This window comes from Trachymyrmex septentrionalis, unplaced genomic scaffold (assembly GCF_001594115.1).
Source record: "Trachymyrmex septentrionalis isolate Tsep2-gDNA-1 unplaced genomic scaffold, Tsep1.0 scaffold9, whole genome shotgun sequence".
Taxonomy (NCBI): domain Eukaryota; kingdom Metazoa; phylum Arthropoda; class Insecta; order Hymenoptera; family Formicidae; genus Trachymyrmex; species Trachymyrmex septentrionalis.
Window position 1 is genome coordinate 329,006 of NW_017306091.1, and position 20,007 is coordinate 349,012.

At 34.3% G+C, this 20,007-nt stretch overlaps 2 protein-coding genes across 6 annotated transcripts in view; one reads left to right on the forward strand and one right to left on the reverse strand.

Annotated features, from left to right (window-relative positions):
- LOC108755755 overlaps window positions 1-11,913 on the reverse strand; it is a 15,647-nt gene extending 3,734 nt beyond the window's left edge. The window contains exon 1 of one of the 5 annotated variants that reach the window (XM_018498978.1): window positions 11,890-11,913. In XM_018498978.1, the coding sequence (XP_018354480.1) occupies window positions 11,890-11,909 (20 nt within the window). In that variant the 5' untranslated portion in view covers window positions 11,910-11,913. Of the gene's footprint in view, window positions 1-3,413; window positions 3,594-6,034; window positions 6,071-8,839; window positions 8,878-11,889 lie in introns of those variants that run through there. The other 4 variants (XM_018498983.1, XM_018498982.1, XM_018498981.1 and 1 more) reach the window with 4 other exon arrangements.
- Window positions 11,914-12,037: 124 nt separating this feature from the next.
- LOC108755999 (patched domain-containing protein 3-like) overlaps window positions 12,038-20,007 on the forward strand; it is a 13,716-nt gene continuing 5,746 nt past the window's right edge. Inside the window, exon 1 of the mRNA XM_018499522.1 lies at window positions 12,038-12,317. Coding sequence (XP_018355024.1) covers window positions 12,145-12,317 — 173 coding nt within the window. The 5' untranslated portion in view covers window positions 12,038-12,144. The remainder of the gene's footprint in view (window positions 12,318-20,007) is intronic.

Sequence of the window (20,007 nt, forward strand, 5' to 3'; positions counted from 1 at the left end):
CTTTGATTTTTTTTCAAAATTATTTTTTAATTTAAAAAACTTCGAGATATAAAAAAAAACATAGAATCTATTATATTACTCTCCTTTATATTATATAACATAATTTTAAATAAAACGTTTTATGAATCATACATTTAAATAATAAATGAATATTGCATTGTATTTAATATATCTGACCTTAAAAAAAATTTCACTCGCGACCCTCCCCCCTTTGATAAATTTCTGAATCTGCCAAATGGAGATTAATGCATTGATAGCAAACTTGTGCAGCATTTCACAACATTAAGATAATGTTACAGAAAAAAATGTAGACGTCTGACATTTTGTATATCGCTTAGGTTTCTGAAACGATGAAAACATTGAAACAGGAAGTTATAAGATACGACACATCGAAAGTACTTGCATGATAAAATGTGACCCCGAAACAGAAGGAAAAAGCCGTTTTACGAGAGAGTGAGGAACAACGTGAGCACGTTTGCCACGTGTATGCTGGCCCACACCTCGAGGAGAGAGTATTTGGGCTCCAAGTTTATCCGATACGATGCAACGTGCTCGAAAGCGTACGCGATCGCTGCGTCATGTTGGAGAGCGCGACGCACGAGATGCACTCTTTTATTCAATGCTTCACATTTAATGGAGGAAGCTAAAAAGAATCCTGACTCGACAAATCTCTTTCAATTTTTCTATTTCTCGCTCGATTTATTCTTTTACCTTATTGACGACGTATGGAGTTTGGCGTTAGTCGCGACAACATTTATGTTGCTAAGAATTACTTACTTTTCTGAATCTGGGGATCAATCATGTAACTTTTTCCTTAGAATGGAAACGTAAAAAGTAAAAATTTTGTGTGTGTGTGTGTGTGTGTGTGTGTGTGTGTGTGTGTGTGTGTGTGTGTGTGTATACATGTACATATAAAAATGTTCACTTTTCACGTTTTCGCTCTACAGAAAAAGTTACATGATCGATATCCTGGACGTGCCACAGCGTTGGAAAAATATAACAATTAAAAGTTACTTCGCATGCCGGACAATTAGGTCTGAAATTGTTCGTTAAATTAGCCAAATCATTATAGCACGTGTTCACGAATAAAATTTTGTCATCTCATTCGGTTCTACTTAATAATGTTCGGACAGAAGTATCTAAAAGACGCGTAAATGGAGGTTAATATCTCTAACACAAGAATTAATTTCTTCATTTTTCAACCTAATTATACGCCTTTTTTGTCATATTGCAATCCAAGATAAATTTATTTTAGTTATATTTATTATTATCGCGCGTTAATATTTCAGTTTTACTGTTACAAATAACGACAGGAGATAGCTTTCTGCGCGAGTGTGTCCATTCAAAAATTATTTTCTAACGTAAATTGTTCTACGACTTTATGGTCATTCCTTACGCGATTCCTGTTCTATTGGCTGTTTCTCAGCTTTCTAAAACCGTTAATTCCATCTTGGGTATTCAGTGTACGACCGAAATTCAATAGTACACCCATATCCACCTGATTTATTGCAATTGACCTTAAATTCGGTCAGGCATCAGTAGAACATATCTCCATTCATTCATCCTACTTTCGATTTAAGATCGATAATTAACACGAAAGTAAATAATTTCGTCAGTCATAATGTCAATAGCCATCCACTATATTTATATATTTAATTAATTTATTATAATATTTAATTAATTTAATATTTTATCTCTGTCTGACGTTCCAAGCAGCACAGCAGCACCTGTAAAGCACTGAAAAAGCGCTTATATACATTTTTTTAGCGCTTTGTTAACGCGTTTTTTTTTTGTGCTGTGAGCTACTTGGGATATTAAAGATAGTATTATATATCTTGTGAATTTTAACGTTATTTAGTTTCGTAGATATATCATGCGTCTCATTATTCTAATTTATTCATGTCACTTGAAATTTAATGGATGATGACAAGAGTATACTAACAGGAATATATATTGATACAGATAGAGAAATATTAAATTACAAATAAAGCGTAGGATAACTATCTCTATTAATGTGCCTTTTAGCCAACTTGCTTATTACTGAATTAATTATTAAATATTGTAGCTTCAATTTTGTCTGCTTGCAATCGATATCGGTTTTTCAACTATTTCTTTTTCTTATAATATTTCTTTAATCTAAAAAATGTTAATATTTTATAATGTTTTTGACAAAAATAAAAAACATGTTTTTGTCCCTATTAGTGAATCCTCCAAACGGCGATGGCTCTATTAATGTGCCCCCAATTTGTATGTCTAATCACATTCGACTCATTTTAACATATAATTACTAAAACAGGTAATAAATTTAAGCTAATTGTTTAAGTTAATATTACATAAATCATTATTTCAATTATATTTATTTTAATGTACATACTCATAACACAACGTTCTCAGCTCCAATACAGGGCACATTAACAGGACAAGCTTAAAATCTTGCGGTACGTATTATTGGATTCACATAAATTCCTCATACCTTTTGAAAAATATTTAAAATACTTTAATACTCACAAAAATAAAATCTCTTCGGTATCGTATGCATTAATAATTTAAGTTAATAAGAAAAAATATTTTTTCTTATTTATTCGTGCTAGTTTTCTCTATGACTTATCAAAATATAAAAGCACACTAATAGGGACAGGCATAGTAATTGGGAAAATTATTCTATTTCAACTGCAAAAGATTTATATTGTTTTCAATCTACAAAAACCTTTGAATTCATGACAACAACAAAACAATTATCACATAATTGGTACTTTTCAGACGCATTCAATTCGCGCGTAATTAGCTGCTATTTTTACCACGTAAACGCTATATAGTTACGATCGCATTACATTTTTTATTGCATCATAATCATAAAATTAAATAGCTGTTAATTTCTCACACATTTCTGGAATTAATCTTTGAATGGGTCACTTTATCAGATTTATTCCTGCGGAAAAGGATATATGCACTCGATTTATCCGGTACGTTCTTCACACACTGCGTTCAGAATTAAAGAAGACTTCACTGTCGCGGATTATAATTAGTAATGTAGTCGTAGGATGTAAAATAGTTTTCGAAATCACACTTAAACATTCCAGATTACGACCGGCAAAACATTAATCCCAATCTTTTTAATAGAATTCCAAATTTCACGTGTGTGTGTGTGTGTGTGTGTATTACCCAGTTATGCGTGATCTGTGACGTTGCAGAAGATTAAGAGTTTTACGAATTATTATATTCAATATTCAAGGATATATACGATAAATGAGCCCAATCCACGTAGCACAGTAAGCGCTTAAGAAGCGCTTATGCAAGTGACATAAGCGTGTTCTGAGCGCTTTGCAGGCTACGGTACGTAGGAAGCGATAAATGAGATGTACTCGAGTGTTTGATTTATTTGAGTGATCCCGGGATTAATGCTTGATTTTCACCTAAGGCGACAATTCGTCTTGAGATCGGCCGACAACGGATGTGGTGCGCGACCGATCGGTCAGCCTGCCGATCGTTGAACTTGACCTGATCACCTTATCGCCAGCTGTACGAACGTATCTTCGCCCTTCTTAATCGCGACCGCGCGCGAAGAGACGACGAGTCCCATCGGTCGATGCGGCACCAGGAGTACTGAGATGCCGGGATCAACCAGCCGGGAAAGGCATTCACTTCGCTTCAGGAGCAAACTCCCTACCTTGACACCTTGGCCGCGTCGGCAATCGTCGGTTTACCTCATAATTACCCAGCTACTCGTTCATTCTGTGGGAGGACCGGTCGCGACCAGGTAAAAAAAAAAAAAAGGAATTGAGAGACGAGTCATCGGATATTCCCAAAACATTTCAAGGTTGACCGACCGTCTAGTCGACCGGTATTTCCGGAAAAGGATGTTAGCGAGAGCAAGAATCCGCGTGGGACGATAATAGATTATACACAGACTATTTAAGTATGCAAATGATAGAGCGAAGGCGAAGGACACCTTCACAATCTTCCTTCTTTAGCGTCAGTTCCTTTTCGGGAGATAGGAATTCTCTCACGAGAGGAAAGGGAAAAATAGTGGGTTCATTAGTGTCTTATAGACCTTTAGAAACATAAATAAGTCCTTTACAAACATAAATATTAAGTTATAAAAACGAGATAAAAAAGAGAGACCGGTATTTATAGTCGATTTTTATGTTTATGATTATCTCAAGTACAGTCTTTAGATGTCATAAGCTAATTAGAGGATTACATTAGTATCTTAAGACATTATTTAAAACTGTCTTAAAATAAGAACGGACTATTAATACCGTCTTAAGAACAGCAGAATTAATTTAAAAAGTATGCCGATAAAAATGAAAAAACAAAAGAATGTGAACAAAAGTATATCTAAAATAAAAAACAAGAGGAAAGCGATTTATAAAATAAAGATATAAATATACAAAATGAAGATATAAATGTAGGTTCATTTAGCATTATTAATAAAACGCAAGCACCTGAAAATAACGAGATAACGCTGAGAGAGAGAGAGAGAGAGAGAGAGAGAGAGAGAGAGAACATTTTTAAGATTTATATTTTATTTTCACAAGATTAAGTAGTAATAACTGTGTCGCGCCCTACTACCTTTTGATTATTATACCGTGACAATTTTGCATGATAGGATGAGCAGTATGCGGTGTAAAAATGAAGTTCAGTTATTCGATCCTTATCTGATATTCATCGATCATGGCGCATGAGGCGCATGCTCCTTAAAGCTCACTAAGCCGGTCTTCGCGATTATAACTCTTCGAGCCAATGGGGCATAACGCGATAATCGCATCTTTGGATCGGAGAAGCTGGATGAGTGCACTGTGTCGCGAGATCCGGTCGACGGCAGTGCCACGGAAAGCGTACGATCGTTGCGCAATGACAAAACGGTTGCTGAATTGTTTGCCGAAGGTCGCGAGTCGGATAACGGTCCTCTACGGTTAAAGACCTACTTAGGGGCACGGAACTTGAACTCAATTCGCTTATCTGACCCCCCCCTGGAGCCGGGCTCAGGCCGAGGCTCAGGCGGACCCGGCCGACCTGCTGAGATTTGTTTAGCCTCCATAAGCATCGCGAACGAGGACAAATGCGAATTATCACCGATATAAGTGTCCTCGTATCGATGAGACTTTATGGCCCAGGGACGAGGTATTATCCACACGTATGAAATGTTTCGCAGCAAAGTGTCAAGGATATCGTTAAATCGTCGATCTGCGGAAGCACCTCTAGGGGATTGAAATTATTATAATTTCACTGAAATAATATTTGCCGTATCTTTGGATTATTTTAGTATTTTAATTAAAAGATTGAACCATATATTTTTGCGTTGTAATCTGAAAATTACAATATAGTGTACGTATAACAGCAATGTGTTAAATGCCAAGAAAAATCATGATCGATATATTATCAAAAGTTATTATAATTGATTATTTATCACTCGATTAGAATTAGTTTGCTCGAATGTAACTTTTATTAGAATTGCTAATTTGTTCTTTTTTATTTGATCAATAATTATTGAATAATTTACTCGAATAAGTATTTAAAGATAATATTCTTATTTTGTCTAAAAAAAATTTATATAATCATTTTTAAATATTTATATTGATTTAGTAAGAGTTCTCCTATACTCTATAAAAGAAATATGATAAAAGAATTAAGAAGCTCCGCTGGATAAAAAGAGGAGAAAATATTCACCGAAGATAAAGAGGCATACATTCTTTTTTATCTTCTTCTTATAAATAGCAATTGATAAAGATCGTTCTAAATTCTCTTTGTTCGAAGATAATTTCGTTGCTTTCTATCTATTTCCTCTGTTTTTTTTTTCCACACACGTACGTAGCGAGTACCATGTATTAAATAAGCAGTCTTTCAACGCAGATAATAATAAGAAATCGAAACCTCATCCTCTTTTCCCGCCTGAGGGCTAAAGAGCTTATTGGATGGAATTATTTCCTGCAAGGGTGCAATCCAGTGATTGATTAAGTGTACCAGGTCGAGGCGCATTTGAAAGCCAGCCCGACAATGTCGAAAGGCAGCAGAAACAAATCGCTGAAGTTACCGTTCGTTAATCCCGCGATGTTCATCACCGTGCAGCCTCAGTTCAGCGCGTCAGCATTTGGACCAAAATGCGATCGTTCTCTTTTGAACCCGATGAGAGATTTTAAAGAGACTGCGTTATATTTTGATGTCACACTACAAATATATGGCATTTATTCTCATCTCATCTAACATCGCGATTGATGCTAAATACATTAATCTGACACTGACTTTAATTTTTCTGATGATTACCGGTTTGAGATAAACTTTGGACAGTTGCACTTGAACGATAAGTGTGCGTCCTTGTGAAATAGTTGAAAAAGAAAATCTTATCACGTTGTAAAACGAGACTTTAAACTTTAAGAACTTCTAACTTCGCGCTCGTTTATCTATGATCATTCTATTTCCCACATTCTTTACGTAAATATGTGTACTGAAAAAAAATCTTAATTTCAAAGAAATATCTCTTTGTTCATATTAAAAAAAAATTATTGCTTTGGATCTCTCAATGAAAATTCCTTTGAAAATACAATATAATCTTATTTCTTTGAAAACGCAACATCTTATTTTCCATGAGAAATTTTCATTGATCCAAAGAAATAATTTTTTTTTCGAATACGAGCAAAGAGATATTTCTTTAAAATTAAGATTTTTTTTTCAGTGTACGAATCTATTAAGTAACGAGATTAAGATGCTATATTTTAAATTTATATGCATATATTAGTTATATAATTTAATATACGAGTATAATCCTGCATCTATACATAGTTGCAGTCTGTCATTGATCAAAGGCGTGATGTAATTCATCATCCAGCAATACAAGTTCAGCTTTGTCGTTTTTTCTTCTTTATCTCTATAATAGATGCAAAACAGGTTCTCTTGATCACAGATTTGACTTTTAGGGAAAGAAAGAAATTACACGATATTATCTAGCGAGTATGTATGGTATTATAGCAGTGTAATCTACTTCTTTACTAAAAACTGCCTCACAGAAAATATTGAATGGGCTGGAATATTGACCTGATACAGGATGAAATCTTTTTTTTTTCCCAATTCTAGTCTTTTTTCTTCTGACTCTTTCTCTCAGTATTACTATAGCTTATTTGCAATAATTTTGATATACATTCTATAATATAGTTAGCCGTTATTAATAAGCTTCAGTCATAAGTCGTAAAACCGGTTACAGCCGAATGTGATGAATAATTGATTATAATTGATCAATTTCTTACGGCTTAAAACTTGATATAAGAGCTTTGTAATCTGTACTTACGAAATTGTGGTTTGACAGACTAGTACTTTACACAAATAAACAACGTAAAGTTCTTAGAATTACACTCAGACGTCTATTCATAAAACGTCTAGAATTAAAACACTATTGTACTACGAAAATTTATGTATATGTATATGTATGCGTACTACATTGATGTAGTAGTATATAAAGATATGTCGATGTGTGTTGCTTTTTATCAGTAAAATAGGGATCTCATTGAAGTTCGGGCTTTATTTTAGAATCCCCTTAATAGGTAGACTTTGTATACATATAATATATTTATATATTTGTCGAAGCAATTTTAAAATTGTATAGCTATTATTTTGTTTTTCTTGAGATTACGACTGCGTTCAAGAATAGCACGCTATTAGCGCTAGTGTGTCATCTTATCTTTATCATTCATCAGACGTAATTAAATAAAAATAAAAATAAGGATAGAATAATGCAGCTTATGTATCCCAAATACAGCTTACGTAACGTGTAATTATAATTGCAATCAGTGCAATGGTTACGAATCATGTGTGTTATTTCACACATTCTTTATCGTTCACATGCGTCACTATAAATTTCTATGATTAATTACAGTAATTATATTCATGGAATTGAATGCGAAATTAAAAATTCATTATATTATTATATCATTATAAATTTTTATGATTAATTACAGTAATTATACATACAGAATTGAATACAAAATGAAAAATTTAATATATTATAATCTAATATATTATAAATCTAATTTTTCAACAGAATTCAAAAGAGCCATATATGAAATTATTTGTAAAGGGTAGATGTTAATTAAACTCTCACTTGAAATAGAACCATTTCTTTTAAATTGGTAATAAATTTTAACTGAAACTTTCGATACAATCAAGGTTCGGATCCATCACAGGCTGGTGTTCATTTCTACCAATTTGGATATTAACTTTAATTACCGTTTAAATCATTCTTTATCTTTTTCTAATTTTTTAATGAATTAGACAAAGATTAAAGTAAGTTAAAGTAAGGTTAATTTTTTTCAATTTTTTTTCTTAGAAGTGGAAAAAGATAAAAAGTAAATTAAAGCAAAATTAAAGTTCATTCTTTTTTACGTACAAAAATTGTAACAATTAAATTTGTCGAATTGGCTAAGACACTCTTCCCGGCAAGTTGAGAGATCCCAGGTTGTTCGAACCCTGGCTGAGTAATATTTTTCGCAATAAGTTTCTTTCCGTTTTTTAGGGGGATTCCGTTTTATTTAGAGGGGATTATTAAACGTTTCATAATGATTGTGTTGAAAGTCCGACAATTATCGGCGCGCAATCACATTTTTAACAAAAAATTGATTGAATATATTCGTAACATCTAACTTTGACCGTTCGGCGTTCTTTACTTCATTCGAATTAAATTTGTATCTCGCATTATTAACAGCTTGTTAATAGTTGATTCCTACGGCCTTGTTTATATACTTTCTTATTTACGCATCCTTTTTTAATTTTTTTATTCTTAGAACTAAAAAAAAAAGATTAAAAATATGTTAAAAGATTAAATTATATAAAAGGTAAGTAATCTGTTTACATTAGTAACGAGCGTGAGTCGATTCTTTCATTCCTCAACGCGAGGGAAAGCCGGTGAGCCACGCGTCTTTATATCCTTCGCGAGTGAAATCTTGGCGCGGGAGTATCATCGATGATTAATCACCAGTGCATCGCGTCGATGTGCTTACACACGAATGCAAGTCGAGCTGTTATGTAAGCGCTGTCGCGCGCGGCTTCGGCCGAGTGATTTATCAAATACTGGTACTCGGAGGGATAGTGACAGGGTCGCGAACTTTCCGACGTCGGCCGATTATCTTGGCCGACTAGGAATGGACTACTGATTCCTATGAGTTTCCGCTCGAATCACCTACTCTCTCGCACTTTCCACATTTGGAAAGTATAAAGTAGCGAGCGTAGATTACGCGTGGATTTCCGCGCCGACAGGAAAAGGCGAAAATTGGAGCACCAAGAGAGCGGAACGCCAAAGCGAACAAAATTGGACGTCTACTTGTTCAGTTGATCCTTTGGACTAATCTGTTAAAGAAGATGTTTTCTTATATCACAGTTTCTAAATTACGTAAGAGAATAGCAACTGCAAAATTGGCGGATATTCTATCACGATACGATCGTCGCCTGATCGACGCTCAAGTGATTATACGATAGTTTTTGTCAAATTAAACGCAATTTTAATTCATCTGTATTTTTATCTTTACATGTTTCTAGCAAGCTGCTTATTCATTTTCGATTAGTGTTTGAAAAAAAAAAAAAAACAGAAAAAGAAGTAATAAAATTGAATGGCTCTTTGTAAAAACAATTCTCATAAATGTTAAACAGTGAAGATTGAAGACTGCGGTGCTCTTTCGGTATATGTGCACTTAATGGAATAGCTTGCTCCGCTTATTCTGCGTGACGTGAATTTGCGATATATAATATTGTCAACACGTGACAGAATTATCCTCTTGATAGCTCAGTATCATTCGGATACGTCGCAATGAAATTGTACGACAAAATCTTTAAGGCTATCGAGAAGATCGCGAACTCGAGGGTCAGGTTTCTTCTCTAGGAAGTTAATGAAGTTTCTTTTATTGTTATTCAGCTTAAAAGATAACGAAGTAACGTGTGGACGAAGGTTGATTAAATTGAAGGAAGGAAACATGAAGAACTTTGAAAACATCAATTTTTTTTCTCTATTTTCGTGATTCTCTATTTCTCTATTTGCGTGATTCTCACGCTATAATCGTACAATGTTGAAAATTTGCTTTTGATGTTACGTCTTTAATGCTCGTGCCAAGACATGTAATAAACGTCCACCTATATAATATACTTTCCACTTCCGTGCACCTGTACACCTATGCCAACAATTATCCGTTCTTTCAGCGTGTTTAGAAGCAAATACGTTCGTTGCACGAATATCACGCCCGTCCGGTGTATTTGCACCGAATACCACGAATTTCTCATCAGCTGAACATATTACTTATAGATAATACTAAAGATAATGTTGTACTTATCGTAGTATAAATAATATTATAAATCTCGTTACTAACACTACCGAGATTGAAAAATGCCGGATCATAATTACGTATATAATCGTATTTCGACATGACAATTTTCTTTTTATTATATTATATGACAATACTCAGAGCTGTCTAAGTCTAAGGTACCTATTATGAAACATGAATTAATTCTGATCTGAAATTATTCCGTTTTTCCTAGAAAACACAATAGAAATCTAGAGAATATCCAGGAAAAAATGTTATGTATATATATATATATATATATATATATATATAAACATATAAAAAAATATGTTATATATATATATATATATATATATATATATATATGAACATATTTTATATATAATTACAAATAAAATGTAGCGATTTTTTTATACGTATAATTATATATGAAACATTTTTTTCCCGGATAATTGAATAATTCCGATCGGAATCCATTCCGACTTGTTCCATGATAGGTGCTCAGGACCGGGTATTTTTAGCTTGAAATTGAAATGTCGGTATTACCGTTCCTACTCCTCACTTTATTGCTGTTTCATCGTAGCGACGCTCGGTCTCAGGCACTGGTCTGAAATCGTTAAAAGTTTTAAACCTGTGTCATTCATTATAAAAGTATTCTGTTATGCGATATTATAAAATACCCTTATTCATAATTATTTCAATTAACTCTAAACGAGCGCGTTGGAGTGAGCAGGAGCTGTGATAGGAGCATATTGTAGAGCATGCTGAAGCATGCTGAAGATTCGCGACGCGAACAAACGTAGAGTCTCTATTGCAAACGTTGCAGCAATGTTGCAGGTTTCTGTGTCATGTGGGTGGCGCTATATGTAGACCAGACCGCGTGCATAGTGTGTACTCACAATGTCATGTATACGTACGATGGAAGCATAAAGTTACCTAGAGAGAACGCGATCTAGTTCAGTTTGATTGACAATGCGTTTTCGATTGCAAGTATCGAGTGCATGTATTTCGGGCAGTCGCGACTCCAAAAATCGTGGCGTGCGGCATGCGCGAAGTTCGAATGTTCCCCACGTTTCGGAAACAATCAAATAAGTAGCTGGACATGTATTGTCAATATTATTCCATTTTCCTTGAAAGAAAACAAAAAAAAGAAGCACGAAAGAGAACATCAGGCGACGCAGAATAGAAATGTTCCAGGGAATAATTGAACAATTCCGAATGGTTTTCCGAATGAATAATACATGCCCGGATAAACGAAAACCTCCGAATAAATCCGGACGTTACGTTCATTACATAATGACCCCTCCCTCCCCCCTTCGCGGAGAGCGCGAGTGGCGTCCCGTGTTCTATCAATGAAATTCGGGAAAGAGAGCGCGAGTATGTCATCTCGCTCAACGTAAATTATAGCGGTAGGTCGGAAGCTACGGCGCGTTCTCGTGTCATTGCACGTCATTGTCTCGCCGTAATCATTCTCGTCGAAGGCACGTCGCCGTCTCGCGAGATGTGAGACGTGAGTCAGGGTGGTATCGGTCGGTCGTGATGATCACGGCCGCGGTGTATCGTCAGCGCGTTCTTATCTACGTACTTTGGCATGCTGTAGCTGGTAGCGTACCGTGGCATACACCGGAGCATACTATAAACGCTACACGTGTATAGCTATTCCGCTACTCGCGGCGGAGACGCGGCGGATTCGGTGTGGTGCCTCTGCGAGCGTGAATTCGCTCGCTCGCTCGCTCGCACGCACACTCGCGGCTCGTTCGGGGTCGGCTAACCAGTCGGTCGGTCGGTCGGTCTGTCGGTCAGGCAAGAAAACCAGTCAGGGGAGCGTCAGTCAACAATCGAGCACGCGGCGGTGAACACCGCCGAAATGGAAACTCGCGTCGACGGGCGAACGACAGCGACGGCGATGACGGAGACGGCCGTCGCGTCCACGGCCGATGACGACGACGAGCGACGACGAGGATCGATCGCCGTCACGTGGAGTCGCTGCAAAAAGCTGCTGCTCGATTTTCACTTCAACTCCGATCGGATATTTTACTGGTGAGTGCGCGGAAGTGCGGGACTTCCATTTCCTTTTCCCCTGTCCATCCTTCCCCCCTTTCGACGGTTTTGTCGGCTCCGCGCCGAACCGGAAGAGCCTGGATGCGCAATAGCGCAATGAGGGGGAGGGGAACGCTCCGTTCGATTCTATCGCTCTCGATTCCCGGCAATTCCCGGCGAGTCCCGGTTACATTCAGTTACACGGGAATTCGCTATTGTTGGTTGTCACGTTCCGTCTGCGCATCTCCTTGGCAAGCTCCGAATTTAGCCGCAGCTGTTTTTCTGTTGTGTATATTTATAACATATATATTTACAATCGTAACGTATTCCGCTCTTTTTCAACCACATTTTTGCTGCATTGATAGTTGCGATTTGGCATGTCTCAAATTGGATAAATAAACGCGACACGGCGCAATCGCAAAAAGAACGAGCTCTCGAAAACAGTCTCGAATGCATGTAGTCAGGTTCGGTTGTTTACACTTTGCTGCACTTTTCGCGGTTGAAACGAAGCTGTATAAAATACGTGGTATGGCAATAAAGAGAGAGAGTTCGGTGAATGAAGGAAGATAAACACCACCCAAGCAGAATCACGATAACGTTAAAATGACATTAAAATGAATCGGAAATGTTTGAAAAATGACTTTTAATGATCATTTCGGAGTGATTTTGATATCACAGTTGATTCGTTGTTCTGCTTGGGCCACTTAATTTAAATTACCTTTATTGTCCTTCAAAGTAATCCCTTCTAGAGACAATACACTTCTGACAACGTTCATACAGTTTGCACAAACTCTATGAAAAGTCATCTTAGGATATTGCCTTAAGTTTTGTTATCACACAATCTCAAGTCATAATAATGTCATAAGGGCATCATCGTGACGTTAGTAGTAAAATTATTTTTAAGAATCAACTGACGTCATGATGATATTATGACTTAGGACAGCATTACGATGAATTATGATTCTTTCTGTATTCTACCTGGGATTTCTAATCGAAAAAAAAAAAATATATATATATATATACACTGAGAGAAAAGTATAAATAAATTTTAATAATTGTTTGCATAGTACTAATATAACATTTATTTACGGAAAATAAATATTTGCTAAATAAAAAGTAGTAACAATTAAGTCACAAATTACTGGTTCTTGTATCAAATAAATATCTAGTTAGCAACGTGAGACTATCTTGTTGTTAACATGCTGCTTGCTGAGTATACATTACTAAATACGTGTTCCTACCTAGAATTGTAGCAACTGAGTCTACATTTGTTGGCAACTCGATGCCTTCGATGTGATATCGATTTGACACCTGTTTTTTTGAATAGCAGCTTGCCAGCAATTTGCCGACAATTGTAAAATTTTTATCATCAAAATTCGTACTATTGCCGTCATATAATATATCTCATTAAAAATCATATAAGAATCACGCAGCGCTGTCATATTGACGACAACACAAAGTAATAGCTGGGTTCAGCAGAAAAAATTAATCAGTTAGCGCTTAATGATTCTTTAATATGACTTCCTACACTTAGATTTAGCGAAGAATTAAAGGCAAGAACCAATCATATTAAAGAATCACTAAGCGCTAACTGATTAGTTTTCTCTGCTGAATACGCAGCCATTATGATGGAGCTATCTTGTCATTGAACTGCTGGCAATACGTATGCATCATGTTGCTACAATGTCATAAATCATTGAAGACAAATCTACGGCAAGTTGCCGATATAAGCAATCACAGATCTATACGATTTTACTGAGACACGCTTTGCTGTTAACATTTAACGAATCTTATTCAATTAGCATTATTTAAACAAATAGTTATCAAAAAAGACATTTTTTTCTTAGTCTATCGGCGATTCTTAGGTTTATTCGCATCGCATCTTCAACGCGCTCGTTCATCGCGACTGGAGTGAGTAGGTGTTACACAATAGTAAGAGCATATTGGAACACATAATTGGAACATGCGACGCGAACAAACTTCTAGAATCAACGTTGCATTACTATTTTGTATCATTACTATTTTGTATCATTCTCTCGGGAGTGATTCTCTTGCACACTATTACAATTGTCCACTGCCAATCGCAGCGACTTATGCGTAGCGAGCTTTTTTAATTTTTTTTTTTTAACACTGTGATTGGTTTGTACGCAATTGGTTCGTGTGCAATTATATATTCTTTCTACGATCTCACTTCTTTTTTGGAGTAAGATTTCACTTTCTTGGAGTGAAATTTTATTCAAAAAAAGTGAAAATTGCCATTCTTTTCCAAGAAGTGAAATATTTTCACTCTTCCGCAAAAATGGTTGTATTTTCACTCTCTATAATAAAGCCCGATTGCACCAACATTACTGATTTTAGGCGAGGCTTAAAACTCTCTTTATCTTTTCTTTTGGCTTTAAAACGAGACAGAGAGAGAGTGTTAAGTCTCGCTTAAAGTCAAAGTAACGTTGGTGCAGCCTTAGACTGAGATTTTACCCCAAGAAATTTAGAGAGATTTTCTTCCGATCTTGTGTTTCCTAAATTAAAGGCGATGAAAGGGACTCGATTCACAAACATTTCGAAATCGTGAGATAACAAGACTAATTAAGGCGATATCCAAAGATGACTTTTTACAGAGTTTAGTTTAGTATTATTTTCAGAAGAGATTACTTTGAAGGATAAAAAAATCATTTATATATTAATTAAATGATGCTTATTTTCTCATAACATTCCCCGAACTTTACTGCCACACCATGGTATAATGTTTATATATATATATATAAATCTTCACGAAAAGAAAGAATTTAAGAGACGAAGTGCAGAGGATGCAAGTAAATGCGAGTAAAAACGACTGAGACAACAAAAGCGTTCTTTTCTCTTTTACATTTACTTACAGATATCGAGATGTTTGTAATTGATAATTCGATTCGTTGAGAAGATAGGGAAAAATCGAAGACGTTGAAAAACAGATCGCTGTCAGATCGAAAACAAGAACTGCATAAATAACGAATAATGCTCGCTGGTCAGATAAATCGATCAGATATAAGCCTGAAACGTCTCATATATTAGATACAGCTCCACAGCTATAATGCGGGCAGAAAAGCATAACTTAGATTTTGGAATACATTTCAGATTCATGAAACACATTTTTACGAAATAATATCTATTGTCTATTCTTATGTTTTTGTAGCTCTTGCATTGCTTGCATGTCATGCATTTATAAGCACACGTTCTACTTGGAAAAACAAAGAGAGAAGTTGAACTCGTGAAGATATTGAAAATCGAAGACTTTGTTAAAGAGACGGGTCATTGTCAGATCGGAGAGTGACAAGAATTGTATGAATAACAAATGATGCTAGTCAGATGGATCGGTTAGATATTAGTCTGCAGGAATATCTTACATATGTATATTACAGCTTTACTACTGTAATGCAGGCAGAAGAGAAGAACTTAGATCTTAGCTTAGATATTAGATTCATGAATCACATTTGTACAAAATAACATCTATTATTTATAGCTTATGTTTTTGTGGTCTACGTGCTAGACGCATGATTCCTGCGTGGCTTACACGTCTAGCACATTCTCCTTGAGAGAACAAGACAAAGAAATTAACTCAGGACGGAAATCTGTGAAGCTCATATATTTTGATGTATATATATCAGAATTAATTGCGAATTAATACGTTGAGATACATACTATCATTTATCATCTTCCGTGCCACGTCACTAATGATCCATGCCGGACTTTCCGTTTATTTTAGCTATAAAAAAAGAACATATAAATTATGAAATAATTTTTGATATCATAGATGGATACATAATTAAACACGTATGGTGTTTGCAATATTGATACATTAAGCTTGCTACTTTTTCTTTATAATAATAATTTTTGTAATTTTTTTAACCACTATGAAATAATATTTAGCAAATAAAATAACCACAAACCAAAATAGTATTAGAACCATGCAGTGCGGTTAACTCACTAACAGGAATAGGTATGTATTTTTTGTGACGTTAAAGGAATACATGAGTTCTTAATACCTACCAAAATTTTTTGTTATTGACACATGAATAAAACAGAACTGTGAAAAATAAGATTGTGAAACAAAATTATTCCAAATCGTTACGCTATTTTAAAATTAAGGAAACGTTCTCAGAACTAATATATTCTAGGACATCTATCATGAAACAAGTCGCTGAATGGATTCCGATCGGAATTATTCATTTTTCCCAGAAAACACAGTAGAAATCTAGAGAACAATGGAATAATTCCGATCGGAATCTATTCCGAATAATTAAATATAATACGTACCTAATGACGGGCCAAAGTTAGCACGTGTTAAAAGTATCAAAATATCAAAATATATTAACGTAACATAATGTTACATCGCTAATATCTGTACGTATTGCTAATATTTAAATTGCTATTCCTAATATTCATACTTGTTATTACACGTCATCTTTATTTTCTATCTACGAGGGATTGACAGAGAACAAACGCGATCAGTCACGAAATAGATTAGACTGATCAAAGGGAGAGGTCTTCGGGAGGAATCGTAGAGAGACCTTGAGACATTTCAAGGTCTTCTTAAAACCTTTATTAATTCCCCTAATCTCTAATTTCCAACGTATGTTATATTTTTTCTCTACAATAAATGCAACAAATCTTCGTTATTTATATTTTCCCAGTATTTATATTTTCCCAGACAACATGGATGTCTAAAAGATGTCATAAAGGCATCTGTTAGAACATACATATCTACTCTTTCACTCTTTTTCAAGACTGGCTCAGTTTTCATTGTTTAGAGTGAGAGTCCACTTCAAAGAATTTAAAAAGTAAAAGATATCCGAAAGACATTATAAAGAGATCCTTTAGACAATGTGTGTTGTCTGAGTTGCTGATAGATATGTTTTATCTGATAACGATTTCTGCAACATTGTGTTAAATTAGAAATGAATAAAACAACCGTTTCGATATACATACGAGATACGTGGCAAGATTGAAGAAAACGTGATATCATAGTTTTATGCGAAAGAAAGATTTCTTACATGAACATAATTATACGCTATTATCAAAAATAAACACAAACATTGCAAGAGATAGCCCTCAAGATAAGCGTGCTACTTACTTACTCTTGTCGATTCGCTGTAAACGAAAAAAGAAAAAAGTGTGTAATAATATTATAGGAATAATGCGTCCGATGCATAATATTAAAATGCAAAATCTTAATAATTTTTTCGCACAATCACATGCACGTTTATTTCGAAGAGTTGTACTATCTCTCACGAATATACTATCATCGATTTCTAAATTAATCAGATGCGATCCTAGAATTCTTATCTTTATCATTATCTACTATTTGGAGGAAAAACAAAGAAAAAATCAGGTCCAAATATTTGTCAAAGTATTTGTCTTTAGAAAAGTGATATTTTTTAATACGATAATGTTTATCATGTATCTCGATGCATTTGACGTTATGCTGTTTAAAAAGAAATTTTTTCAATTTAAAATCGTATCCGATATATTACGATTACACGCGATTGTCGAAATTCGAGTTGCTCAATTGGCTTTTGCAATGCCGTAAGTCTATTTCGCGAGTCACATACATCAAGATAATCATTGCTAGACGAGAGAAGTAGATGACGAGGTATCGTCGCGTGTATTAACTGGGTTAGCGCGGCTTTCAGCTAATTTTCGCAATGTCGCAGCGAGATCGCACAATTCATATTGTTCATTAGCAATCGAGTAAAATCCACGAAAATGTTATGGAAATAGACTTCATTCGAGCACTCGCCTTGTAAAAAATACGAACTTGGAAATTCTTCAAAAATCTCTTTCGGGGGAAAGAGGAGGGGAAGATTCTTGGAGTCTAAATCTCTTTAGCTTTCGCTAACGTTGACAAAATTACTCTGAAGTTTTCCTAGTAGCAACAGCACCGAGCACTAAAATGTCAAAATTATGTAACAGAATAAATGTGTATAATTACACTATAAATAGTTCACGGTTTTATACAAGAGCATATAAAGATGATTTTCAGGATATCTAATTTTCGACGCTGAGTCCGAATCTGCCATTAAAATATTTTCATTAAATCCGGTTTTTAAGATATAAAAAAAGACTATATTTTTTCTAATATATAATGAAGTTTTATATTTATGAAATCAGGAGATAAAAAAATTAGAAGTTGAGAGCGTTTAATTTTTGTTCTTTATAATGATTTTGAATTGATTTCGTATATATAGATTAATATATTAGCAACCTTAGCATGTCTTCATATCCAATATTTGTAACGTTTCTCAAATTTGGATTATTATTAAATCTTGACAGAAATATTTGCTTTCCTTATCATTTATCGCACACAAATTATTCAGAAAGAAATACTATATTTTAAAAATTTAGCGTATAATTTAGATTCGATCTGATAAAATTTTTTCGGCAATATATTTAAAGCGTTCTAAAATACTTTTAATAAAAGCTATTATATTTTCTTGGACTAAAAATTATTAAAAATTTGTGAAAGCTAATACTATTAAACATAAAAATAAATTAGTTATAAATTATAATTGACGTTGAAAATTTGGCGAGTGTTTCTGAACGAAGTTATTGTATGATACTTAAATTTTATTAATTTTCATACAAATTCTACGTTTTTTGTAAGTTAATTTTTTAATAATTTTATTGAAAATACTGTATTATTGCTCTCGAGTATTATTGCTCTCGACAATCATCTTCGAGATATGTATATAATTTCATTAATGAATTTCAACAATATTTATCTAAGTGTTTTTTGTTTTTATTTCTTCATACATTTTCTTTATTTTTATACAGCATGTTCATGAAACCATTAATTTTTAATATGCTATTATTAGATAATTTTTGGAAATTTTACACGTTTTTAGAAACATTTTTAAAATAGCATGTCTGACAATAAAAGTTTAAAGATCAAAGAAATCTCATTTTTAAGGCAACGCAAAACAGTCTGAAAGATTCGTTCGTACGACAGAGGATATCTGCTTGATCTCTAATTAGCGATTAATTATTAGCTTAATTGACCTAGATGATAGCGGGATTAGTAAAGATGTTAGATCTCGTGTCGACCGGGACTATCTGATTGCGTGTAATTCTGAAGTCACCTTGAATATAATATCTAATTTGCAGTAAGCTGCAAGCGAAATTCAGTTTTAAAATCTCAAGCTTTTTATAAATATCAAACAACTTACGCAGGATGTTTCTGATAGACAAATTGCGACATCATATTCTACAAAATAAGAGAAATAAGAAAAAAAATATTATATAAAGTTTGGCTAAAAATACCTTATTACAAAGTTATAAACAAATATTGAAATGAGACATAAAATTAAGAAATAACGGATTTTTTATTACACAGCATATAAAAGTATAAGTACATTTTGTATATGAAAAAAATCGAATGCGTTTATCTCATATGTATGTATATTCTCACATCATATTTACTATCTTTAAACGCTTCAGTATCTGTGCGTAAATATTTTTTAGCCTTGAGACAACGGCTACGGTTGAAAAGAATAGCTTCGATTTTCTTTGTCATGAAATAATAACTGCTAATGTTCCATCACAATGCCATAAAAATGTTCCCATTTAATATTTGTGCATAACTTTGCATAAAGTATTTTTAGTTTTTTATGCAACAAACTTTATACCTTTTTTTTATATGAAACTGCATAATCTCGCA